This window comes from Staurois parvus, unplaced genomic scaffold (assembly GCF_062004578.1).
Source record: "Staurois parvus isolate SC_StPar_1 unplaced genomic scaffold, SC_StPar_1.0 ptg000519l, whole genome shotgun sequence".
Classification (NCBI taxonomy): Eukaryota; Metazoa; Chordata; class Amphibia; order Anura; family Ranidae; genus Staurois; species Staurois parvus.
The window spans coordinates 56,120-83,193 of NW_028318315.1; the positions used below are offsets into that span (position 1 = coordinate 56,120).

General features: G+C 46.3%; 2 protein-coding genes across 2 annotated transcripts in view; both read left to right on the forward strand.

The window, feature by feature from the left end:
• The window catches only part of LOC149451776 (uncharacterized), a 66,500-nt gene extending 45,470 nt beyond the window's left edge, over positions 1 to 21,030 (forward strand). Inside the window, 1 exon segment of the mRNA XM_089690164.1 lies at positions 19,529 to 21,030. Coding sequence (XP_089546290.1) covers positions 19,529 to 20,648 — 1,120 coding nt within the window. The 3' untranslated portion in view covers positions 20,649 to 21,030.
• Positions 40 to 19,491, forward strand: LOC149451777 (uncharacterized). Its single transcript, XM_089690171.1, has 4 exons — positions 40 to 126; positions 11,006 to 11,209; positions 11,299 to 11,754; positions 19,387 to 19,491. Exons 1-4 carry the CDS (start codon positions 40 to 42, stop codon positions 19,489 to 19,491), a joined length of 852 nt encoding a protein of 283 aa, XP_089546297.1.
• Positions 21,031 to 27,074: the final 6,044 nt, after the last annotated feature.

Consider the following 27,074-nt stretch of genomic DNA (forward strand, 5'->3'; position numbering starts at 1 on the left):
CGAACGCCCTTACCGTCCAAGTGTTCAACGAACACTCGAATGGCCAATGTCCAAGTCAAACTTTTGTTCGACTCAAACCTTCTGCCCATCCCTAATATAGAGTACTTACGCAAGGCCATGTTCACAGTTGGTGATCTCACTTATTTCAAGGAGTTGAAACCCAGGAAGCCTCTGTGGCATTTACAGACAAAAAGTTGAATAGGAGAAAAAAAAGGCTCCATTTTTGATATCAGTAAATGATAAAGTAAGAGCCATCGTTGGTGTCAATAGGATATAATAAGTATCATCACTGGAGTCATTGAGATACAATAAGCCCCATCATTGGTGTCTATTGGATCAAATCAATCCCATTGTTGGTGTCGTTGAGATACAATAAGTCCAATTGTTGGTGTCAGTGGGATAAAATGAGCCCCATTGTTGGTGTCAGTGGGATAAAATGAGCCCCATTGTTGGTGTCAATGGGCTAAAATGAGCCCCATCAATGGTGTCAGTGGGATAAAATGAGCCCCATCGTTGGTGTCAGTGAGAACAAAGTCTAATCACAGCCCATCATTGGTGGTCAGTGGCAGTACTTACTTGACCACCCCCTCCCGCTGCCTCTCTGCTGATGTCGGAGTTCTACTTTCACTGTCAGAGAGGAGATCACGGCTCTCAACAGTCTGGTATAATTGCAGTACCTGGTGATGGAGTGTTCCAGCCATCATCACCTCACTACCGCTCTGCAGGAGTCCTGGAACCTGAGGGATGAGGACTCACTAGGATAGTATCCAAAATCCATGGACTGTCCTGCAGCATCAGGGACATTTGGCAACAAGGACAAGCATATGTTCACTCTAAGAGACATATCTCGGGTCTGCAGTTCCTCTGAGCTCCACAAGGTGGTGGTCTCACATCTACCCAGACAGGAAGTCTCTATGGAACACAGACAGGAAGTGTTGTCAGGGGCAGACAGGAAGTGATGTCAGGTACAGACAGGAAGTTCTGGGTGAGAGGTGAGTGGGGAGGAAGTAGAGAGGAGACGTTGGTGGAAGTGGCAGCAGAGGAGGTAATAAGATGTTATTTCCTATTTACACCCAGTAACCCCCCCGTCATGTCCGTCCTCTTCCCCCATAGTCACGTCCGTCCTCTTCCTCCATAGTCACGTCCGTCCTCTTCCCCCATAATCACGTCCGTCCTCTTCCCCCATAGTCACGTCCGTCCTCTTCCCCCATAGTCACGTCCGTCCTCTTCCCCCATAGTCACGTCCGTCCTCTTCCCCCATAGTCACGTCCGTCCTCTTCCTCCATAGTCACGTCCGTCCTCTTCCTCCATAGTCACGTCCGTCCTCTTCCTCCATAGTCACGTCCGTCCTCTTCCTCCATAGTCACGTCCGTCCTCTTTCTCCATAGTCACGTGCGTCCTCTTCCTCCATAGTCACGTGCGTCCTCTTCCTCCATAGTCACGTGCGTCCTCTTCCTCCATAGTCACGTCCGTCCTCTTCCTCCATAGTCATGTCCATCCTCTTCCTCCATAGTCACGTCCGTCCTCTTCCTCCATAGTCACTGTGACGTCTTTTATCTCCAGCAGATGATGATACACACATATATAGTGTGGGAACCCAGATTAACCCCTTCAGGGGCACAACATTCCCCCACTTCCGGGGCCGGAACATTCTCCTCATTGTGGAGATGGGTCACCTTCTCACTGGGACAACTTGGACCTTGTTGTAATTACAGAGACGTGGTTCAAGGATTCAGATGACTGGGAAGTAACTATACCAGGGTATACACTATACAGGAAAGACAGAGTAGGGGGGAGGGGAGGTGGAGTTGTCATATATGTCAGAAATAGCATAAGGCTAACAATTCAAAAAACAAACAAGATACTCAAAGCCCTCTGGGTCTGCCTTCCAACCAGAGGAGGATCTTTAACTTAGAACTGGTGTCATATACAGACCCCCAGGACAGACTAAAGATTAGGATGACTTCTTGATTGATGAGATAACTCAAACGGCAATGAAGGGGGAGGTTTTCATTATGGGTGACGTCACCACGCCTGACATTAACTGGAAATCTCAAACTGCTATTACAAGCAGGAGCAGGGATGTAATGGAAGCACTGAATGGGGCTTCTCTACAACAGTAAAAAGTCCAACCCGAGGTGATCATATTCTAGACCTAGTACTGACAAATGGGGATCGACTGTCTAATGTTGAGGTGGGAGAAAAGTTGGGTTCTAGTGATCACCAATGTCTTTGGTTTGATATTAAAATAACTGAAAAATCATATACAAAAACAAAAGTTTTAGATTTCAAAAAGACAAATTTTGGTGAAATGGTGAATTTCTAAAAAATGAGTTGAAAGGTTGGAGTAAAAGGACCGGAGTAAGTAATCAGTGGGCACTGTTAGAGTCTACCATCCTGGAGACAACTAGATTATATGTCAGGCAAGTTAGTAAGAATAAAGGGGAGAAAGAAACAATATGGTTCACTAAAGAGAAGTAGGATAGTAAAGGAAAAGAAATCATCATATAGGAGATTCAAGGAAACAGGAGGTGGAGGTGATAGAGAAGAGTATAAAAATATACAAAAGGAGGCCAAACACATTATCAGCGCTGCCTAAGCACAGAAAGAGGAGGAAATTGCTAAATCTATGAAGAAAGGAGATAAAACATTTTTAGGTACATTAGTGATAGAAAAATACGATGGGATCACTGAAGTGAAAACTGGGCACAACACCTATGTTGAGGGAGACCTGGATGAAGCAAACCACTTAAACAATGACTCTTGTTCAGTCTTCTCAGAAATAAATTATACTAACAATAACAAGTTGGGAAATCATATTGGTTCCAGTAAAGATGGATCATTTTTAGGATTTCTGGAGACAGAGGTAGCAGATTAACTGTCTCGGTTAAAGATTAATAAAGCAATGGGTCCTGATGGATCATCCCAGAGATCTCAGAGAACTTTGAGGTCTAGTTGTTGGACCAGTAAATTATCTTTTTAATCAATATCTTCTAACAGTAGAAGTTCCCCATGACTGGTGGACAGCTAATGTACTGCTCCAAAAGAAGGGCAGCAAGGTAGAAGTAATTACAGGCCCGTGAGTTTACCATCGGTTGTAGTCAAGTTATTGGAATCACTCCTGAAAGGAAGGATCATTGATCATTTAAAAACACAAAACTTGTTGTTTCCAAAGCAGCATGGCTTTACTGAGGGCAGATCATGTCAGACTCATCTGATTGGATTTTTTTGACTATGCCACCAATGTTTTGGACCAGGGTGGTGCTGTGGACATGGTTGATCTTGATTCCAGCAAGGCATGTGATACAGTTCCACATAATGATCTAATACAAATGTTGGACAAGCTAGGACTTAGCCCTTGGGTGGTTCGGTGGATATGCAGCTGCCTAAAAGATAGATACCAGTGTGTGGTTGTAAATGGGGTTCACTCAGAACAGAGAGCAGTCACTAGTGGTGTACCCCAAGGTTCTGTACTGGGACATGTTCTTTTGTAATCTATATGTAAGGGATAGAACTAAAGGGTTGTTGGGTAAGGGGATGTCTCTTTGCTGATGACACAAAGGTGTGTAATAGGGTTGATATCCCTGGAGGTGTCTGTAACATGGAACAGGATCTGGCATTGTTGGAAGATTGGTCAAAAAAGTAGAAATTTCAGTTCAATGTTTCTAAATGTAAAATAATGCACCGAGGGAAAAATAATCCCCTGAGAGAGTACAACATTGGGGGTGCAGTGTTGGCCAGCACTACAGAGGAAAAGGACTTGGGGGTACTTATTTGAGATGATTGGAAAATGAGCAAAGAGTGTGGCCAGGCAGTGGGGAGAGCAAATATAATTCTAGGATGCATCACTAGAGGGGTCACCAGCAGTAGGAAGGAAGTCCTGCTTCCTCTATATAGATCTTTATATCGCTAGAGGGGTCTCTGGCCGGAGGAAGGAGGTCCTGATTCCTCTATATAGATCTTTATATCACTAGAGGGGTCACCAGGAGGAAGGAGGTCCCGATTCCTCTATATAGATCTTTATATCACTAGAGGGGTCACCAGGAGGAAGGAGGTCCCGATTCCTCTATATAGATCTTTATATCACTAGAGGGGTCACCGGAAGGAGGTCCTGATTCCTGATACATCACTAGAGGGGTCACCAGCAGTAGGAAGGAAGTCCTGCTTCCTCTATATAGATCTTTATATCACCAGAGGGGTCTCTGGCAGGAGGAAGGAGGTCCTGATTCCTCTATATAGATCTTTATATCACTAGATTGATCACCGGCAGGAGGAAGGAGGTCCTGATTCCTCTATATAGATCTTTATATCACTAGAGGGGTCACTGGCAGGAGGAAGGAGGTCCTGATTCCTCTATATAGATCTTTATATCACTAGAGGGGTCACCGGCAGGAGGAAGGAGGTCCTGATTCCTCTATATAGATCTTTATATCACTAGAGGGGTCACCGGAAGGAGGTTCTGATTCCTCTATATAGATCTTTATATCACTAGAGGGGTCACCAGCAGGAGGAAGGGGGTCCCAGTTCCCCTATATAGATCTTTATATCACTAGAGGTGTCACCAGCAGGAGGAAGGAGGTCCCGATTCCTCTTTATAGATCTTTATATCACTAGAGGGGTCACCATCAGGAGGGAGGATCCTGATTCCTCTATATAGATCTTTATATCACTAGAGGGGTCACTGGCAGGAGGAAGGAGGTCCCGATTCCTCTATATAGATCTTTATATCACTAGAGGGGTCACCAGCAGGAGGAAGGAGGTCCCGATTCCTCTATATAGATCTTTATATCACTAGATGGATCACCAGCAGGAGGAAGGAGGTCCTGATTCTTCTATATAGATCTAGGAAGGAGGTCCTGATTCCTCTTTATAGATCTTTATATCACTAGAGGGGTCACCATCAGGAGGGAGGATCCTGATTCCTCTATATAGATCTTTATATCACTAGAGGGGTCACCAGCAGGTGGAAGGAGGTCCCGATTCCTCTATATAGATCTGGTCTGGAGACCTCACTTACAAAAAGATATTGATAAGATCCTCAGATGTCAATGCGCGGCAGGACTGTGTCGCTGTGTCACCGGCATCCTCGCGGATGGCAAGGCCCTTCTCTTCACACCTCTCTACAGACCAGCTCATCCCCACTGTCCCTGGGGGAGCTCTGGGGCAGGACCTCCTCCACCTGTGGCACCAGATCTGCAGAGCCTGGGTGCACCTCCTCTAGCTTTGGCTTGGGATCCTTATAGCAGTATTAAATCTAAAAACAAATGTTTATTATATTGCAGCTTACCAATTTTTAGATGTGATGGCTGCATTCATTTTCTTTTTAAGCTTTCTTTCCCTTACTTGCATTGAATGATCTGGTCAGTAAGTCTGTTGTTTTTCAACAGAACAAGCTGTCCTGCAAATGTAACAGTTTATAGTGTTGAGACGAACCATTTACCAATGACAAGGGTGTTTACAAAGGTCAGCTTTTATTTATGTAAAACCTTTACCTCTAAAAAAAACTTGCGCGGTACCGTCCCGCATCAGAGCATGCGGTAGGATACTGCATAGCATTTTTTAAAAAAAAATTTGAATTCACTAAAAAAGGCTACAAAAATACAGCATGAGTTATTTTATCAAGTCATGCGGTATTTTAGTAGTGACAACCATGTGTTAATGTTTCAGCTGTCAGCGGGGTTCCCCACTGACGGCTGAATGTAAAAGAAAGAATTGCCAGCGATTAAAAATAATTTAAAAAGGCGTGGGGTCCCCCCTCCCATCCATACCAAGCCGTTTGGGTCTGGCATGGATTTTGAGGGGAACCCCCACACCAAAAAAAAAAATGACATGGGGTCCCCCCAAAATCCATACCAGACCCTTATCCGAGCAAAGGGGAAGGACAAGCGAGCCCCCCCGAACCATACCAGGCCACATGCCCTAAACATGGGTGAGTTCAAAGCATCTTGTCTCCATGTTGATGAGGACAAGGGCCTCTTCCCCACAACCCTGGGCTGTGGTTGTGGGGGTCTGCGGGTGGGGGGCTTATTGGAATCTGGCAGCCCCCCTTTAGCGAGGGGGCCCCCAGATCCTGGCCCCCCATGTGAATGAGTATGGAGTACATGGTACCACTACACATTCACAAAATAAAACTGCAGTGTGAAAGAAGACAGTCTTTGGCAAATCCTTTAATAAAAGAAGGAATATAAAAGAATGTCCCCCGAAGATCCAACGTCAATCACGATGCCCGCTACCACCACCCGGAAAAAAAAAAAGGCTCCACTCCCGACGCTGGCTCCCGCTGCCTGACTGCTCCGCTGGCTTGACAGTTCTTAAATATGTCAGGGGTAGGGCCACCCAATGACATCACCCGCATGACCACGCCCCTGTGCTACAACAACCGGGGCATGCTGGGTCAATAATGTCATATGGGGGTGGGGTCACATATGTGATGGCCCAACCCTTTACATATTTAAGAACTGTCAAGCCAGCAGAGCAGTCAGACAGCCGGGAGCCAGCGTCGGGAGCGGAGCCTTTTTTTTTTTGCCTTTTTTTGTGTGGTGGTGGCAGCGGGCATTGTGATTGACATTGGATCTACAGTGGGGGGCATTCTTTTATTTTCCTTCTTTTAATAAAGGACTTGTCAAAGACTGTCTTCTGTCTTTTTTCACACTACAGTGCCGCAAAGCACCCCCCATGTTTAGGGCATGTGGCCTGGTATGGTCCCCCTTTCCTGACCAGCTGGGCTGCATGCTCAGATAAGGGTCTGGTATGGATTTTGAGGGGAACCCCAAGACATTTTTTTTTTAATTTTGGTGTGGGGGTTCTCCTCAAAATTATAACCAGACCTAAAGAGCTTGGTATGGATGTGGGGAAGACCCTATGTCATTTTTTTATTATTTTGTAATTGCCGACTTTTTTTTTTTACATTCAGCTGTCAGTGGGGAACCCTTCTGACAGCTGATTACTCATAGGTTGTTAACGACTCGGCAGCCCATTCTTCTCTATCAGCTAATAAAAGAAGGTCAAAGCTCCAAAACAGCTAAAAACGTATAAAAAAAACAGAAAATATTTGTATAAACACACGATAAAATATGCATGAAAAACACTACACTCAGATGTGAATGGAGCCTTAGTGAATTGTGCCCAATATCATCTATTGCATCATTTGTCGCTAGGTTTTGGGAATAAAAACTTGCCAAAAATGTGCAAATCTGCCCAATTTCAGCTCCAAAACTTTTTTGAGCTTCAGGCGTCCTGCTTCAGGAGACTTGGAGTGGAGATGTGAACCATCTCCATAGAGAATTATTGATTTTTTTTTTCCCCTGAGCGTTTTGGAGCTTCAAGCTTTGCGCTACAAAACCTGGTGTGAATGCAGCTTAACTGTGTAATTGCAGTGTGAGCTGGAGTTTGGCTTCAATATGTTATTATATCTGAATCTGCTAGTACGTCTAACCCTCCCCAACCCCAGACTGACAATGCTGCTGTCCAAAGGTGATCTTTGTGCTCCTTCATCCAGAATGGGAGTGCTTTAATACAGGAGATGTGTTACTGGCCAGATCACCAGGTGAAAACAGAGGGGAAAAAACTAAAAAAAAGAAAACTAATGCAGCCACCATATCTAGTGATTGGTAAGCTGCAATATATTACATTTTTGGTTTTGTATTTATTACTGCTTTAACCTCCCTGGCGGTATTCCCGAGTGTAGCTCGGGGTAAAGTTTCAGTACCACAAGCGGTAACCCCGAGCTACACTCGGAAATACTCTGCGGCGCTGCTCCATGATCCCTCGATCACTTACCTTGTCCTGCGCTCCCACGATGTCCCTCCTGCAGTGTCCCCGGCAATGTAATCCGGCGGATGCCGGCATCTGTCATCTGGGTTCCGTTCCCTGCGACGTCGGGATGTACGGGGACGGAACGGCGGGAAATTCAAAAATGACAAAAAGTGACATTCACTAAATACACTAAAATCACATAGTATAACATTCCTGTATCAAACCATTTCACATACATTTTGTCCCGAGTGCTTTGTCCTGCGCCCTGCCTGCATTTTTACTGTTCTTTCTGCCTGGAAACTGAGAAACGTCCATGGCGTCCAAAAAGCGTCCCTTTAGGTCAAAAGCTGTTTTAGACCGGCTAGAGAACAGCGATAGTAAATCAGAACCACTTGCAGAATTGAGTGATAATGATTGGTGGGGGAAATTCCTCATCAGACACTGAAAACGATTCTGCGACTTTGCTCAGCGATGTGCGAACTTGGCGCTATATTTCAAATTTCAGTGTTTTTGGTTGATTATATTATTGAATTACATTTATTATTATTATATTATTATTTTTATGATTATTATATTATAATTTATGATTTTGTGTTTCAAATTTTAACATACCCGGGATGTTTACTAGACTCTTGTTCGGACAGATTTCAGTGAGTTATTCCTAAGAATTACAGCCTACAATAAAAAAAATACATATTTCCATGCAAAAAAATGTACCGCTTTCAGCACCAAAAATCTGAAATAATCAGACCGCTAGGGAGGTTAATGCTTTTGATTATTTCCCAAGTAGAATTCTCCTTCCATGGCACCCAATGCTCACATGGTGCCTTTCCATCTGGGAGTACATCAACTAGGAAGGTTCTGCATCCCCTGCAGTGGGCCCAAGGTGTCTGTGCAGAAGTCAGGGCACCACAAACAGCACACACTGGTACTAAGGTCTCATTCATCTCTGTGCAACACACAGCCAGTCCATGCCACGAAATTACTCGCAGCCCAGTATCCAGCATGATGTCCTTAGTGCTTAGTGTTGCAAAGCGTGGCTGAGCCACTCTTATCACAGCATATTCTAGGGCTTGCATTGTCCTGCCATCCACACTCACCATCGATTTACACTATATTGCCCCAAGTATTGGTCTCCGGCCTTTCCACGCACATGAACTTTAATGGCCCCCCAGTCTTAGTCCGTAGGGTTCAATATTGAGTTGGCCCCGCCCTTTGCAGCTATAACAGCTTCAACTCTTCTGGGAAGGCCGTCCACAAGGTTTAGGAGGGTGTCTGTGGGAAGGTTGGACCATTCTTCCAGAAGCACATTTGTGAGGTCAGGCACTGATGTCGGGGGAGGAGGCCTGGCTCACAGTCTCCGCTCTAATTCATCCCAAAGGTGTTCTATGGGGTTGAGGTCAGGACTCTGTGCAGGACAGTCAAGTTCCTCCACCCCAAACATGGTCATCCATGTCTTTATGGACCTTGATTTGTGCACTGGTGCGCAGTCATGAACAGGAAGGGGCTATCCCCAAACTCTTCCTACAAAGTTGGGAGCATGAAATTGTCCAAAATGTTGCCTTAAGAGTTCCCTTTACTGGAACTAGGGGGCCAAGCCCAACCCCTGACAAAACAACCCCACACCATCATCCTCCCTCCACCAAACGTCACTTGGCACAATGGAATCAGGCAAGTACCGTTCTCCTGGCAACCGCCAAACCCAGAGACGTCCATCGGATTGCCAGAGATGCATGATTAGTCACTTCAGTGAACATGTCTCCTCTGCTCTAGAGTCCAGTGGCAGCGTGCTTTACACCACGGCATCCAACGCTTTGCATTGCCCTTGGTGATGTGAGGCTTGGATGCAGCTGCTCAGCCATGGAGCTCTCTACACACTGTTGTTGTGCTCATCTGAAGGCCACACCAAGTTTGGAGGTCTTTAGCTATTGACTCTGCAGACACTTGGTGACTTCTGCGCACTGTGCGCTTCAGCATGCGCTGACCCCGCTCTGTCATGTGACGTGGCCTACCACTTGGTGGCTGAGTGGTTGTTGTTCCCAGTTGCTTCCACTTTGTTATAATCCCACTAACAGTTGAGCGTGGAATATTTAGTAGCCAGGAAATGTCACGGATGGACTTATTGCACAGGTGACAACCTATCACAGGACCATGCTTGGAGTCACTGAGCTCCTGAGAGCGACCCATTCTTTCACCAATGTTTGTAGAAGCAGTCTGCATGCCTAGGGGCTTGATTGTATACAGCTGTGTCCATGGAGGGGATTGGAACACCTGAATCACATGAATTGGAGGGCTGGCCCAATACTTTTGGCAATATAGTGTATGTGCTTCAGCTTGTCCCCATGGCCCCCTGGCCTCTCTTCACCTCCTTGCTTATTCGCCAGTCATACAGTCCAACACATGTTGCAGACAATGACCTATCCCATCCTGCACAAGTCTCTGCCAAGTGTACAGAGGTCTCTCTCTTTGGCTGGCTGGTTTATAATTTGTGGACCCACAAAAGGCATCATACAAATAACTGAAATCGCCCCAGCCATTGCCACATAGAATCTTGTGAATTACTTGCTTTGAATACAACAAAGGATACGCATGGTATACGGTAGGATGGGAAGGCCAATGATACACTGTGAACCAAATTTCTCTTTTAACGTTTCATATTTTATGAATTTGAATAAATGTATTGAATTTTAACAGCAGTGTACATGTAACCATAATTTGGAACCTTTAAAGTCATATATATGGTGGATTTTTTGTTAATTTTCTAGTAACAGACAAGGGATGTGTCTGGATGGTGACTGTATCATTGTGTGTGTCAGGTTCCTATAAGGTGTCAGGGTGTCACTGTCTATTTCTCCATGGAGGAGTGGGAGTATTTAGAAGGACACAAGGATCTCTACAAGGACGTCATGATGGACAATCAGCCGCCCCTCACATCACCGGGTAAGAGGAGACTTTATTGTAAAGGAGAGAGCAGTACGGAGGATCCACCTAGATCCCCCATCATCTGATAAACACATAGAAACAATGGATTCAGTCAGTGTGTGTGTTTCCTACAGATGGATCCAGTCATGGGAACCCACCAGAGAGATGTCCCCGTCCTCTGTATTCCCGGGATTCCACACAGGAAGGTCACACCATCCCTCACCATCAGGTAGATGGATCCAGTAATGGGAACCCACCAGAGAGATGTCCCCGTCCTCTGTATTCCCGGGATTCCACACAGGAAGGTCACACCATCCCTCACCATCAGGTAGATGGATCCAGTCATGGGAACCCACCAGAGAGATGTCCCCGTCGTCTGTATTCCCGGGATTCCACACAGGAAGATCACACCATCCCTCACCATCATCAGGTAGATGGATCCAGTCATGGGAACCCACCAGAGAGATGTCCCCGCCCTCTGTATTCCTGGGATTCCACACAGGAAGGTCACACCATCCCTCACCATCATCAGGTAGATGAGGAACAATCACTGATAGTATCATTAGGATCTGTAAATTATCTGCATTGTTACCATTGATGTCATTTTTATTATATATTCAGAGTGGAAACCTCGGGGATAATATTGTTAAAGAAGAGTATAAAGAGGAGGATGAGGAGTATGGAGTGATGGAGGAGTTTTCAGAAGGACACAAGGATATGATGGAGCCACCTAATACCAGGAACCCACCAGAGAGATGTCCCCGTCCTCTGTATTCCTGGGATTCCACACAGGAAGGTCACACCATCCCTCACCATCATCAGGTAGATGGATCCAGTCATGGGAACCCACCAGAGAGATGTCCCCGTCCTCTGTATTCCCGGGATTCCACACAGGAAGGTCACACCATCCCTCACCATCATCAGGTAGATGAGAAACAATCACTGATAGTACCAATAGGATTTGTACATGACTTACAGTTTTACAATTTATTTTATATGCAGAGTGGAGATCTGACTGATTCTAAATTTGATATTAAAGAAGAAATAAAGGAGGAGGAGGAGGATTGTGTGATGGAGGTAATGGGGTTTGAGTCTCTAAAAGGACACAAAGATCTGTACCCGGACACCATGGTGGAGTCATCCAGCTACATGAACCCACCAGAGAAATGTCCCCATCCTCTGTATTCCCGGGATTCCACACAAGAAGGTCACACCATCCCTCACCATCATCAGGTAGATGACTAATGATTATTGGTAGTTGTGATTTATACACAGCATGTTTGTTACAATGAATGTTTTATTATATCTTTCAGAGCGGAAACTTCGAGGATTATAATATTGTTGTTAAAGAAGAGTATAAAGAGGAGGATGAGGAGTATGGAGTTGAGGGTGAAGTAGAAGAGACGTATGTGAGGGATGATCAGCAATATACGGAGGAGGCTGGAATGATGAGGACATTCAAAGAGGAGGACACTCCTACAGAGATCAGCACAGGTGAGCCACAATATATTCTTCTGTTATCTCTGCTCACTGATTGGTCCAGAGTAGAGTGGGAGATGAGTGATAACAGCCAATAAAAGGTTGATGTTTGTCACCTCCCTGTATTGATTCCCGCCTTACACATCAGATCTTTTTTGGAAAAGGGTCCTGTGCCACTTTGGTGTGATGCACCTGCACTTTTAGCCCTGTAGACTTCAATGGAAATGCACAGAAAACACATATACATGCTTTTGCTGCGTTGTTAAGGAGCTGCGCCTGCCAGTGTCATTGGCTGGTAAAGAGGAGCTCCAGTCTCCTGTGTGAAAACTAACCTGTTCCCCACCGCCCTATAGCAGAAGTACTGCTACAGGGCAGCAGGGCTGTGCAAAATCACATATATATACGTGATTTTGCATTTCCAGGTAGGGTGCGCGCACACCTTACCTGTGCCACTATTGGGAGCTAGGGATGTCTATCACCAGGTACCGACCAGAGATTCCCCCACCAGCACCCGGCGATCATCAGGGAGAGACCTGTGTGTAAACAACACAGGTCTCTCCCCTGTCAGCAAGGACATGCTGCTTTGTATCTCTCTGCACAGCACCTCCCTAGTAAAATCTCAGCATCTCCCTAGTAAATCTCACACCCAGCACGCAGTTAACCCTTTGATCGCCCCAGATGTTAACCCCTTCCTGCCCAGTGCCATTAGTACAGTGTCAGTGCTTTTTATTAGCACTGATCACTGTATTGGTGTAACTAGGGATGTCAGTGACACCAAGTCAGCTCCCCCCCAGTGTCAGAATGTCCATCACAGTCCCACTAAAAGTCGCTGATCGCCGCCATTACTAGTAGAAAAAAAATCCCAGTATCTATACCGCCATTTGTAAACCGTACAACTTTCACGTAAGCCAATTAATTTACACGTATTTAGATTATTTTTTTTAGCAAAGACATGGAGCAGAATACATTTTGGTGTAAATTTTTGAAATTTGATTTTTTTAATTTTTTTAATGGACATGTTTAACCACTTGAACTCCTGAGGACTTACCCCTCTTAATGACCGGGCCTCTTTTTGCTACTCGGCTGATAACTGATAATTGCGCGGTCATGCAATGCTGCTTCCAAACAAAATTTACATAATTTTTTTCACACAAATAGAGCTTTCTTTCGGTGGTATTTGATCACCTGTGCGCTTTTTATTTTTCACACTATAAACAAAAAAAAGACCAAAAATTTTGAAGAAAAACAATATTTTTTACTTTCAGCGTTAAAAATATATAGTAAACTCAAAGTTGGTTTAAATTTAGGCCAAAATGTATCCTGCTCCATGTTTTTGGTAAAAAAAATCCCAATAAGTGTATATTGATTGCTTTGTGTGGAAGTTATAGCGTCTACAAACTATGGTATAGATCAGGGGTGGGCAAACTTTTTGACTTGAGGGCCGCAATGGGTTCATATATTGGACCCGGGGGCCGGACCAAGAGTAGATGAATGATGTGTATGTGTCATCCATAGTAAGTATAGTAATATTCCCCCATAGTAAGCATAGTAATTAATCCCCCATATAGTAATTCATCCCCCATAGTAATTCATCCCCATAGTAATTCATCCCCCATATAGTAATTCATCCCCCATATAGTAATTCATCCCCCATATAGTAATTCATCCCCCATATAGTAATTCATCCCCCATATAGTAATTCATCCCCCATAGTAATTCATCCCCCATATAGTAATTCATCCCCCATAGTAATTCATCCCCCCTATAGTAATTCATCCCCCCTATAGTAATTCATCCCCCCTATAGTAATTCATCCCCCATATAGTAATTCATCCCCCATAGTAATTCATCCCCCATATAGTAATTCATCCCCCCTATAGTAATTCACCCCCCATATAGTAATTCATCCCCCATAGTAATACATCCCCCATATAGTAATTCATCCCCCCTATAGTAATTCACCCCCCATATAGTAATTCATCCCCCATAGTAATTCATCCCCCATATAGTAATTCATCCCCCCATATAGTAATTCATTCCCCATATTAATTCATCCCCCATATTAAGTCCCCAAGTCCCCCCTGTGTCAATTCACTTACCTTTGCTCCGCGCGTTCCTCTCGCCGTGTTCCCGCGCCGTTCCGGTGTAGCATGAAAATCTGTCTCCTATGAGGATCTGTCCCCCTCGACGTATCTGCGCATGTGCCAGTTTCAGGCATTAGCAGCCGATCGGCGATCTCCAGGACATGCGCAGATACGTCGAGGGGGACAGATCCTCATAGGAGACAGATTTTCATGCTACACCGGTCTTCAGGGCGGACTGTGAGAGGAGCCTAGCGGGAGCCTAGCTCCGCGGGCCGTAGTTTGCCCATTGCTGGTATAGATACTGCAATTTACGCCATTTTTCTGCTATACAGCGCTGCACTAGTTTAACGGACAATTGCGCGGTCATGCAATACGGTACATAAATGAAATTTACATCCTTTTTTTTCCCCACAAATTGAGCTTTATTTCGGTGGTATTTGATCGCCTGTGCGGTTTTTATTTTTTGCGCTATAAAAAAAAGTCTGACAATTTTGATGATGAAAAAAAACAATATTTTGGACTTTTTGCTATAAAACATGTCCAGTAAGAAAAAATTTAAAAATCAAATTTAGTCATAAATTGCTGCCAAAATGCATTCTGCGACATGTCTTTGCTACAAAAAACCCAATACGTGTAAATTAATTGGTTTACGTGAAAGTTATAGCGTTTACAAATGGCGGGAAAGATACTGGGATTTTAAATTTTTTTTTATACTAATAATGGCGGCGATCAGCGACTTATGGCGGCGATCAGTGACTTATGGCAGCGATCAGTGACTTATGGCGGAACTGCGGCGGACATTCTGGGCGGCACTGACTTGGGGTCACTGACATCCCCAGTGACACCAATACAGTGATCAGTGCGAAAAAAACACTGACACTGTACTAATGGCACTGGGGAGGAAGGGGTTAACTTTATTTTTCAAGGAAAGGGTTATCTGTGTGAGGGGAGTGTTTTACTATGGGGCGGGGTGTGTACTGCAGGGAACACCGCTGATCGGGACAGATAAACTCTTCTGTCCCCATCAGCGTGTCCTGGAGCTGTCAGGGAACTGACAGAAAGCACAGCTACTGCAGCCCTGCTCTCTGTCACTGATTGCCGCTAATCGCCGGGACTTAGACGGTAACGACCGGCTGTGACCCGACGACTGACATCTGCAGCCGTGATCGACAGGACAGGTAGGGCGGTCCTAGGGCCTTGCGCGCACCCCCTACCTGTTTTAAAAACACGTTTAAAAACGTGGTTTTGCCCAGCCGTGCCGTCCTGCCGCCGTATTTCTACAGTGGCTGGGCGGCATGTGGTTAATAGCAAAAAGTCCAAAATATTGTTTGTTTTTTTTCAAAATTGTCGGTTATAGCGCAAAAAATAAAAAAAACACACAGACGATCAAATACCACAGAAAGGAAGCTCTATTTGTGGGAAAAAAATGACGTAAAGTTCATTTGGGTGCAGCGTTGCATGACCGCACAATTGTTAAAGTAAAGCAGTAGCGCAAAAAATGGCCTGGTCAGGAAGGGGGGGGAATCCTCTGGAGGGCGAGGGGTTAAAGGTCAGCAACTACACAAAAACTACTTTTATTAAACAGCCACTCACCTGTCCCACAATCCTGTGCTTTGCTCACCCCAGCTGTTTTCACCTCCTGTCGTCTATCCCCAGCGCTGGCATCTTAAATGTGGGCAGCCGGCCGTGACAGCAAGTGGCTTGCTGCTGCGCTACGCTGCGCATTGTGAATGGTCCCCCCCAGTCTTCTGGGATCTGTCATGTGTTCCAGAAGACTGCGGGGAGCTGAGGGGGTGAAAAACTTTTGCCTCTGACCACCTAGGACAGGGGTAGGCAACCTGTGGCTCTCTAGCTGTTGTGGAACTACATTTCCCATGAGGCATTGCACAGATTACTGACAGTTACAGCTATGACTTGCAGAGGCATGATGGAACTTGTAGTCCTGCGACTCTCAGGTTGCCTACCCCTGGACTAGGGTGTCAAACTGGCGGCCCTCCAGCTGTTGCCAAACTACAAGTCCCATGAGGCATTGCAAGATTGACAGTTACAAGCATGACTCCCAAAGGCAGAGGCATGATGGGACTTGTAGTTTCACAACAGCTGGAGGGCCGCCAGTTTGACATCCCTGGCCTAGGCGGTCAGAGCAGGAGTTGGAGCGGGTACTTATCAAAATCAGGTATATGCTCCCTCCCCCTCCCAAAAATGCCATTTCTCAAACAAGATCGGGGGGAAGAGGCCTTAAAGTGGAACTTCCCCTTTTGGGTGGAGCTCCGCTTCGTCGCCAGCACTTCCTGATGTCTTAACAACCAATGACTTATCCCTGCTGTCTGCCAACAGCAGAATGAAAATAAAATGCAGAAGGGGTCACCACACAATCCATACCAGGCCCTTCAGGTCTAGTATTGATTTTAGGGGAACTCCAGGCTGAAAAAAAAAAGGCGTGTCCCCCCCAAATCCATACCAGACTATTAACTGAGCATGCAGCCTAGAAGGCCAGGAATGGCTGGGTCAAGCCTGAGGCCACCTCCCTTTTGAACCACACCAAGCCATATGCCCTCAACATGGGTAAAGGGGTACTTTGCTGTGATAATAAAGACAAGGACCTCTTATATACAACCCTGACCCAGTGGTTGTGGGTGGGGGGGCGCATCAGAATCATTAATCTTTAACAATAAGGGAGCCCCCAGATTCTGGCTGGCTATGTGAATGAGTATGGGCTACATAGTACTCCTACTCATTCACTTAAATAATGTAAATAGTAAATAAAAACACAACACAGTTTTTGACGAGTCCTTTATTCAAAACATTTTTTAAAAAGTCCCTGCCATCCCCGCTGCTGAACGTTCCCCTTCCTGCTTCCGTCAGAGGATTGGCTCAGCTGAACACCCATTTAGTTAGACTGTTTTCGCAACCTCCGAACAAGCAACCTCTGAGAGCGCATCCCTATTTATGTAGATTCGGAGGTTCATCTGGTAATACTAGGTCGTGTTTTTCTCCTTTTTACAGTAGCACACATATATTACAGATTGTGTCTTGGTCACTCTTCTTCGGGCAGACTTGTAGCTGAAAGTTATAAATCTCTATTTACATTTTTCTTGAGAGGGAAATTAACCACTTGCCGCCCTGCCACTGTAGAAATACGGTGGCAGGGCGGCACTGGCAGGCAAAACCACGTTTTAAAACGCGTGTTTTGTAAACAGATAGGGGGCGCCCGCGAGGCGCGCCGCCGCCCTATCTGTCCCGCCGATCACCGCCGCGGATGTCAGTCGCTGGGTCACAGCCGGTCTTTACCGGCTGTTTCCCGGCGATCGGCAGCAAACAGTGACAGAAAGCACAGCTGCAGTAGCTGTGCTGTCTGTCACTTCCCTGACAGCTCGAGGATGAGCTGATCAAGAAAGAAGAGTTTCTCTCCCTCGATCAGCCTTGTCCCGCCCAGTACACACCCCCGCCCCCTAGTAAAACACTCCCCTCACTCCTATAACCCTTCCCTGCAAAATAAAGTTAACCCCTTCCTCCCCAGTGCCATTAGTACAGTCTCAGTGTTTTTGTTTTTGCACTGATCACTGTATTAGTGTTTTTGGGGATGTCAGTGACCCCAAGTCAGTACCCCCCAATCTCAGAATGTCTGCCGCAGTCCCGCCATAAGTCGCTGGTCGCTGCCATAAGTCCCTGATCGCAGCCATAATTCACTGATCGCCGCCATTATTAGTATAAAAAAAAAACTAAAAATCCCAGTATCTTTCCCGCCATTTGTAAACGCTATAACTTTCACGTAAACCAATTAATTTACACGTATTGGGTTTTTTTTTTAGCAAAGACATGTCACAGAATGCATTTTGGCAGAAATTTATGACTAAATTTGATGTTTGCATTTTTTTTTACTGGACATGTTTTATAGCAAAAAGTCCAAAATATTGTTTTTTTTTCCTCAAAATTATCAGCCTTTTTTTATATAGCGCAAAAAATAAAAAATGCACCGGCCATCAAATACCACCGAAAGAAAGCTCAATTTGTGGGGAAAAAAAGGATGTAAATTTTATTTATGTACCGTATTGCATGACCGCGCAATTGTCCGTTAACCTAGCGCAGCGCTGTATAGCAAAAAAATGGCGCAAATTGCAGTATCTATACCATAGTTTGTAGACGCTATAACTGTCACACAAAGCAATCAATATACACTCATTGGGATTTTTTTTACCAAAAACATGGAGCAGAATACATTTTGGCCTAAATTTATAACCAACTTTGAGTTTTCTATATATTTTTTATAGCTGAAAGTAAAAAATATTGCTTATCTTCAAAATTTTTGGCTTTTATTGTTTATAGCGTGAAAAATAAAAAGCGCACAGGTAATCAAATACCACCGAAAGAAAGCTCTATTTGTGTGAAAAAAAGGACGTAAATTTTGTTTGGGTGCAGCATTGCATGACCGCGCAATTATCAGTTGAATTAGTGCAGCGCCGAGTAGCAAAAAGAGGCGTGGTCATTAAGGGGGGTAAATCCTCTGGAGGGCAAGGGGTTAAGGAGGAACATAAAAAAGTAAAACACATATTTTCAGCAGAAAGTAGTTCTCCAAGCACCCTCCTGTGCTGCGTACCACCAGAATCCTAGGCCTATGGTCACTTGTTCTATGCTAAAGGGTCTGCAAGTCTAAACTTCAAACCTTTTGATTATCAGAGATCACTTGAGTCAGTGCCTAGGCTTGTGGTTGTGTAAAGAGCATGCCCCTCCCAGTCCCTATTGGTTCCTGCACTCATGGCTACTTGAATGTAGAAGTGATCTGGGAGGAGGACCAAAGGCTTTTTGAAGGGGGGAAAGGGTCTAAACTGGTTGGAACAGGCACAGAGAACATCTGCTGACTCAAGTCTAAACTTCAAACCTTTTGATTATCAGAGATCACATGACCGAGTGCCTAGGCTTGTGGTTGTGTAAAGAGCATGCATCTCCCAGTCCCCATTGGTTCCTGCTCTCATGGCTGCTTGAATGTAGAAGTGATCTGGTAGGAGGACCAAAGGACCTTTGACTGAAGGGGGAAAGTATTCCAGCTGGTTGGGACATCCACAGAGAATACCTGCTGACTCAAATCTATCTGATCCAATTGGAATCTTGATTTAAGCAGATGAACCCTATCATTTATATTTTCCAGGACACGCCATTGAGAACCCTTCAAAGGATGGTCTCACTTTATCTCCGGGTTGTAAAATGGAAGATGAGGACATCACAAGAGATTGTGGAGGAGAAGAGACAATGAGCTCAGCTATGGATGGTGGACTTCACAGTGTGGCTAGACCGTTCAATGCCTCTGACTCTGAAAAGCTTCATTCCTGTTCTGAGTGCGGGAAATGTTTCCTTCATAAAACAGAACTTGTCATACATTGCAGATCTCATACTGGCAAAAGACCAATTTCCTGCCACGATTGTGGGAAATTATTTACACGGAAATCAGACCTTGTTAGACATCAGAGATCTCACACGGGGGAGAAGCCGTATTCCTGCCCTGAGTGCGGGAAATGTTTTTCCCAGAAATCAGGCCTTGTTATACATCAGAGGTTGCACCTGTGGGAGAAGCAGAATTCGTGCCCTGAGTGTGGGAAATGTTTTACAAAGAAATTAGATTTTGTTATACATCAAAGATCTCACACGGGGGAGAATCTGTATTCGTGCCCTGTGTGCGGGAAATGTTTTTTACACAAATCACGCCTTGTTAAACATCAGCGAATTCACACAGGGGAGAAACCGTATTCCTGCTCCGAGTGTGAAAAATGTTTTTCAGAAAAATCAGGCCTCATTATACATCAGAGATATCACATGGGAGAGAAGCCGTATTCTTGCACTGAGTGTGGGAAATGTTTTTCACGGTTGTTCTGTCTTAGCGCACATCAGAAGATTCACACAGGCGAAAAGCCGTATTCCTGCACTGAGTGCGGGAAATGTTTTTTACTCAAATCAGGCCTTATTATACATCAGAGATCTCACACGGGGGAGAAGCCGTATTCCTGCCCTGAATGTGGGAAAGGTTTTACAAAGAAATCAGCCCTTGCTTTGCATCAGAGATCTCACACGGGGGAAAAGCCGTATTCTTGTCTTGAGTGCGGAAAATGGTTTTCACGCAAAACAAGCCTTGATAGACATCAAAGATTGCACACGGGGGAGAAGCCACATACCTGCCCTAAATGTGGGAAATGTTTTACGTGGAAATCACAATTTGATAGCCATCAGAGATCGCACACGGGGGAGAAACCTCATTCCTGCCCTGAGTGCGGGAAATGTTTTGCAGATAAATCACACCTTGTTAGACATCAGAGATTACACACGGGAGAGAAGCCGCATTCTTGCCCCGAGTGCGGGAAAGGTTATACACGGAAATCAGACCTTGTTGTTCATCAGAGATCTCACAGCGGGGTGTAAGAATGAGTTGAACATTTCTGCGTTCAGTTCGTTGATCTGCTCTTATGTTCTGAATGTTAATTCTAAACCCCACTGAAGTCAATGGGAGCAGAATCTTTTTCAAATCAATTCAGTCCGTTTTTTGAGGCAAGAGATTGTCAAAGGGCACTGATTTCATGGTCGTGTCCATATGCAATCAGATATGTCACCCCGAATACCTCACCCTTAGCATTTGTTATGAGTTTCCGTTGGGAGCCAATCCATTGGCATGCTTTTTTTTTCTTCTCTTGGTAAATTGGCAGGTATTGGTAATTATTAGTGACAAGGCTCTCTGGCCGACGTGATTTATGAATCATTAGCATTGTTGAGTTTTTTTCCTAAAATAAAGGCCTTGTCAAAGGTGTGTGTGTGCTTATGTAGTAGAGTGCTCCTTTACCCGCCTTCCTCAGCAGCCTGCACAGGGTCACAAAGAACGTGATCTTCGAATGGTTATGTTGTTTACCGGGCGCTTGGATTCGGCACATTGTGGATCAGATGGACAGATTGTTAGGTGGGGCTGGGGAGGACCCGGCTGTCATGGTGCATGTTGGTACCAATGACAAATTTAAAGGAAGATTGAGCGTCCTAAAAAATGACGTCATGGACTTAGGCGCTATATTAACCGCTTAAGGACCGACCCCAGACTGCGCTTGGGTACTTCTGTTAGACTACCGCTTCCCCATCCGAACACCGACAACAGACACCACAGCCGACCATACCAGACTAGACAACACCAGTCTTGAAGTAAAGCAGGGAATAGACTAGTTTATTTAAACACAGATACAAGATATATACACTCAGGGGACAATCCCCCCTCCCTGTATAATGACACAGGGCGGGGCAATCTACCTTTAGTAACAAGAGATATACCAGCAGACAGTCCCACCAGGAGGGAGGGCTGCTGGAGACACCCCCCCCCACCAAGCCAATACACATAAACACATGCATCCCATATTAGTTTGCTCCCAAGCCTGACAAACAACAGAACTATGGGATGCAGCCCCGAAACACCAAACAATCCACAACCCCCCACTTCACCTATCTCCTAGACATGTCTACACAATATTAGGACAGATCACCCTGTACCCCTAACAGGCACAGGGTGACTTACACATAAGAGGGATATGGGGAGCTGAGACAGGGGTCTCCCCACCTCTCCAAAGTGAGCTGGGTTCCATGGGCCCCCCACCCAAAGTGACTCCTGTCACACCGCCCTATAACAGCTATACTGGTACAGGGCGGCACCTGTGCACAAAATCACGTATATATACATGATTATGCATTTCCGGGTAGGGGGCGCACATGATGTCATAGCGCTATAGTAACAGCTTAAGGACCACCCTATAGCAGATATACTGCTACAGGGCGACACCTGTGCGCAAAATCACATGTATATATACGTGATTGTGAAATTCCGGGTAGGGGGCACGCGTGACGTCATGGGCTTAGGCGCTATAATAACTGATTAAGGACCGCCCTATAACAGATATACTGCTACAGGGTGGCACCTGTGCGCAAAAATCACATATATATGTGATTGTGCATTTCTACGTAGTGAGCGCGCTGCTATTCGGGCCGTTGATGCCAATCACCGGGTCCCAGCCGGTAATTACCTGCCGACACCCGGTGATTACCGAGCATCTCCGACAGGGAGGAAGATTGTTTTGTTTACAAACAATCTTCCTCCCTGTCAGCTTGAGCACACTGCTCGGGATAGCAGTGCACAGTACAGCCATCCTGATCAGTGTGCTTACAATGAAGCACCCACTCCTGAGTAAAACACTGCCAGCACACAGTTAACCCTTTGATCACCCCCCCCTGCTGGCACCCGGCAATCGCCGAGTATCACTGATGGGGGAGAGACCTGTATTTAAACAATACAGATCTCTCCCCTTTCAGCTCCTGTACACTGCATAGAAAGTCATGCAAAGCAATGTGCTGACACAGTGTAAAGCACACAGTGAAACAACACACAGTTAACCCTTTGATCGCCCCTCACATTAACCCCTTCCTGTCCAGTGCCATTAGTACAGTGTCAGTGCCTTTTTTTTTGCACTGATCACTGTATTGGTGTCACTGGGGTGTCAGTGACACCAAGTTTGTTCCCCTCAGTGACAGAATGTCCACCGCAGTCCCTCTATAAGTCACTGATCGCCGCCATTACTAGTAGAACTTTTTTTTTTTTTTTTTTAAATCCCAGTATCTATACCGCCATTTGTACACGCCATAACTTTCACATAAACCAGTTAATTTACACGTATTGGGATTTTCTTTTAGCAAAGACATGGAGCAGAATACATTTTGGCCTAAATTTATGACAAAATTTGATTTTTTAAAATTTTTTACTGGACACGTTTAATAGCAAAAAGTCAAAGTTTTTCTCAAAATTGTTGGTCTTCACTGAAGTGTGTTGATGAGGCTGCACTGATGGGCACTGATAGATAGAACTGATGTACATTTTGGGGGTAAAAATAACCCAAATCGGTCTATATTATTTAGTCTGTGTGACAGCTATAGAGTCTACAAACTATGAAAATGAAAAAAAAAAATGAAAGGAAGACTTTTTAATCAGGGTCTAGCATCAAGTCAATGGAACTCCTGGGATATTGATCTGGTCAGGTAAGTCACAGAGGTGGTTGTTCATCAGTTTTAGCTGTTTTGGTGTTAATGAAGTTAACAACAGGTGGACGAGATGGGCAATAATGAGATGACCCCCAAAACAGGAATGGTTTTACAGGTGGAGGCCACTGACATTTCTTTTCTGACTGTCTTTCACTAGTTTTGCATTTGGCTAGGGTCAGTGTCACTACTGGTAGCATGAGGCCATACCTGGACCCTACAGAGGTTGTACAGGCAGTCCAACTCCTCCAGGATGGAACATCAATACGTACCATTGCCAGAAGGTTTTCTGTGTCTCCCAGCACAGTCTCAAGAGCATGGAGGAGATTCCAGGAGACAGGCAGTTACTCTAGGAGAGCTGGACAGGGCCGTAGAAGGTCCTTAACCCATCAGCAGGACCGGTATCTGCTCCTTTGTGCAAAGAGGAACAGGATGAGCACTGCCAGAGCCCTACAAAATGACCTCCAGCAGGCCACTGGTGTGAATGTCTCTGACCAATCAATCAGAAACAGACTTCATGAGGGTGGCCTGAGGGACCGATGTCCTCTAGTGGGCCCTCTGTTCACTGCCCGGCACCATAGAGCTGGATTGACATTTGCCATTGAACACCAGAATTGGCAGGTCCACCACTGGCACCCTGTGCTTTTCACAGATGAGAGCAGGTTCCCCCTGAGCACATGTGACAGACGTGAAAGGGTCTGGAGAAGCCGTGGAGAACATTCTGCTGCCTGTAACATCGTTCAGCATGACTGTTTTGGTGGTGGGTCAGTGATGGTCTGGGGAGGCATATCCATGGAGGGACGCACAGACCTCTACAGCCTAGACAATGGCCCCCTGACTGCCATTAGGTATCGGGATGAAATCCTTGGACCCATTGTCAGACCCTACGCTGGTGCAGTGGCTCCTGGGTTCCTCCTGGTGCAGAGGCTCCTGGGTTCTTCCTGGTACATGATAATGCCCGGCCTCATGTGGGGAGAGTATGCATGCAGTTCCTGGAGGATGAAGGAATTTATACCATTGAATGGCCCCCACACTCTCCTGACCTAAATCCAATAGAACACCTCTGGGATGTCATGTTTCGGTCCATCCGATGCCACCAGGTTGCACCTCAGACTGTCCAGGAGCTCAGTGATGCCCTGGTCCAGATCTGGGAGGAAATCCCCCAGGACACCATCCATCGTCTCATTAGGAGCCCCCCCGACGTTGTCAGATATGCATACAAGCACGTGGGGGCCATACAGACTACTGAGGACCATTCTGAGTTGCTGCAATGACATTTCAGCAAAATGGACTCGCCTGCTGCATCATTTTTTCACTTTGATTTTTGGGGTGTCTTTGAATTCAGTCCTCTGTAGGTCAATCATTTTCATTTCCATCAAACGATGGGGCGTCCTTACATTCCTAACACATTACCCCGTCCATGTCAGTATAGAGATCCAGCAGGAGAATTTTCCCCATTGAGATCTGATGTGTTTTAAAAGGGCTCCTTTAATTTTGAGCTGTGTATATTTGAAAATTGATCTGTTGAGACCCTAAAATGTTGGACACTGATGTATAGCAGTGATCAGGATGTTGGTATGAGGTATGGAAGTGATCAGGACTCTGGTATGGGGTATGGCGGTGATCAGGATGCTGGTATGGGGTATGGCGGTGATCAGGACTCTGATATGGGGTATGGCAGTGATCAGGACTCTGGTATGGCGGTGATCAGGACTCTGGTATGGCGGTGATCAGGACTCTGGATATAGTGAATTCGGGGTCCGGGGAGACCAGATATAGTGAATGCAGGGTCCGGGGAGACCAGATATAGTGAATGCAGGGTCCGGGGAGAGCGGATATAGTGAATGCGGGGTCCGGGGAGACCAGATATAGTGAATGCAGGGTCCTGGAAGATTAGATATAGTGAATGCAGGGTCCGGGGAGACCAGATATAGTGAATGTGGGGTCCGGGGAGACCAGATATAGTGAATGCGGGGTCCAGGGAGACCGGATATAGTGAATGCGGGGTCCGGGGAGAGCGGATATAGTGAATGCGGGGTCCGGGGAGAGCGGATATAGTGAATGCGGGGTCCGGGGAGAGCGGATATAGTGAATGCAGGGTCCGGAGAGACCAGATATAGTGAATGCAGGGTCCGGGGAGAGCGGATATAGTGAATGCAGGGTCCGGGGAGATTAGATATAGTGAATGCGGGGTCCGGGGAGAGCGGATATAGTGAATGCGGGGTCCGGGGAGAGAGCGGATATAGCAAATGCAGGGTCCGGGGAAAACGGATATAGTGAATGCGGGGTCCGGGGAGAGCGGATATAGTGAATGCGGGGTCCGGGGAGAGAGCGTATATAGCGAATGCAGGGTCTGGGGAGAGCGGATATAGTGAATGCAGGGTCCGGGGAGAGCGCATATAGTGAATGCGGGGTCCGGGGAGAGCGGATATAATGAATGCGGGGTCTGGGAAGAGGGGATATAGTGAATGCGGGGTCTGGGGAGATCGGATATAGTGAATGCGGGGTCTGGGGAGACCGGATATAGTGAATGCAGGGTCTGGGGAGAGCGGAAATAGTGAATGCAGGGTCCCGGGAGACCAGATATAGTGAATGCAGGGTCCGGGGAGAGCGGATATAGTGAATGCAGGGTTCGGTGAGATTAGATATAGTGAATGCGGGGTCCGGGGAGAGCGGATATAGTGAATGCGGGGTCCGGGGAGAGAGCGGATATAGCGAATGCAGGGTCTGGGGAGAGCGGATATAGTGAATGCGGGGTCCGGGGAGACCAGATATAGTGATTGCAGAGTCCGGGGAGAGCGCATATAGTGAATGCAGGGTACGGGGAGATTAGATATAGTGAATGCGGGGTCCGGGGAGAGCGGATATAGTGAATGCGGGGTCCGGGGAGAGAGTGGATATAGTGAATGCAGGGTCTGGGGAGAGCGGATTTAGTGAATGCGGGGTTCGGGGAGACCAGATATAGTGAATGCGGGGTCCTGGGAGACCGGATATAGTGAATGCCGGGTCCGGGGAGAGCGGATATAATGAATGCGGGGTCTGGGGAGAGCGGATATAGTGAATGCGGGGTCTGGGGAGATCGGATATAGTGAATGCGGGGTCTGGGGAGACCGGATATAGTGAATGCTGGGTCCGGGGAGAGCGGATATAGTGAATGCAGGGTCCGGGGAGACCGGATATAGTGAATGCAGGGTCCAGGGAGAGCGGATATAGTGAATGCAGGGTCTGGGGAGACTGGATATAGTGAATGTGGGGTTCGGGGAGAGGGGATATAGTGAACGCGGGGTACGGGAAGACCGGATATAGTGAATGCGGGGTCCGGGGAGAGTGGATATAGTGAATGTGGGGTCCGGGGAGATCGGATATAGTGAATGCAGGGTCCGGGGAGACCGGATATAATGAATGCGGGGTCTGGGGAGAGCAGATATAGTGAATGCGGGGTCCGGGGGGAGCGGATATAATGACTGCAGGGTACGGGAAGACCGGATATAGTGAATGCGGGGTCCGGGGAGACCAGATATAGTGAATGTGGGGTCCGGGGAGACCAGATATAGTGAATGCGGGGTCCGGGGAGACCGGATATAGTGAATGCAGGGTCCGGGGAGAGCGGAAATAGTGAATGCAGGGTCCGGGGAGACCAGATATAGTGAACGCAGGGTCCGGGGAGAGCGGATATAGTGAATGCGGGGTCCGGTGAGATTAGATATAGTGAATGCGGGGTCCGGGGAGAGCGGATATAGTGAATGCGGGGTCCGGGGAGAGAGCGGATATAGCGAATGCAGGGTCTGG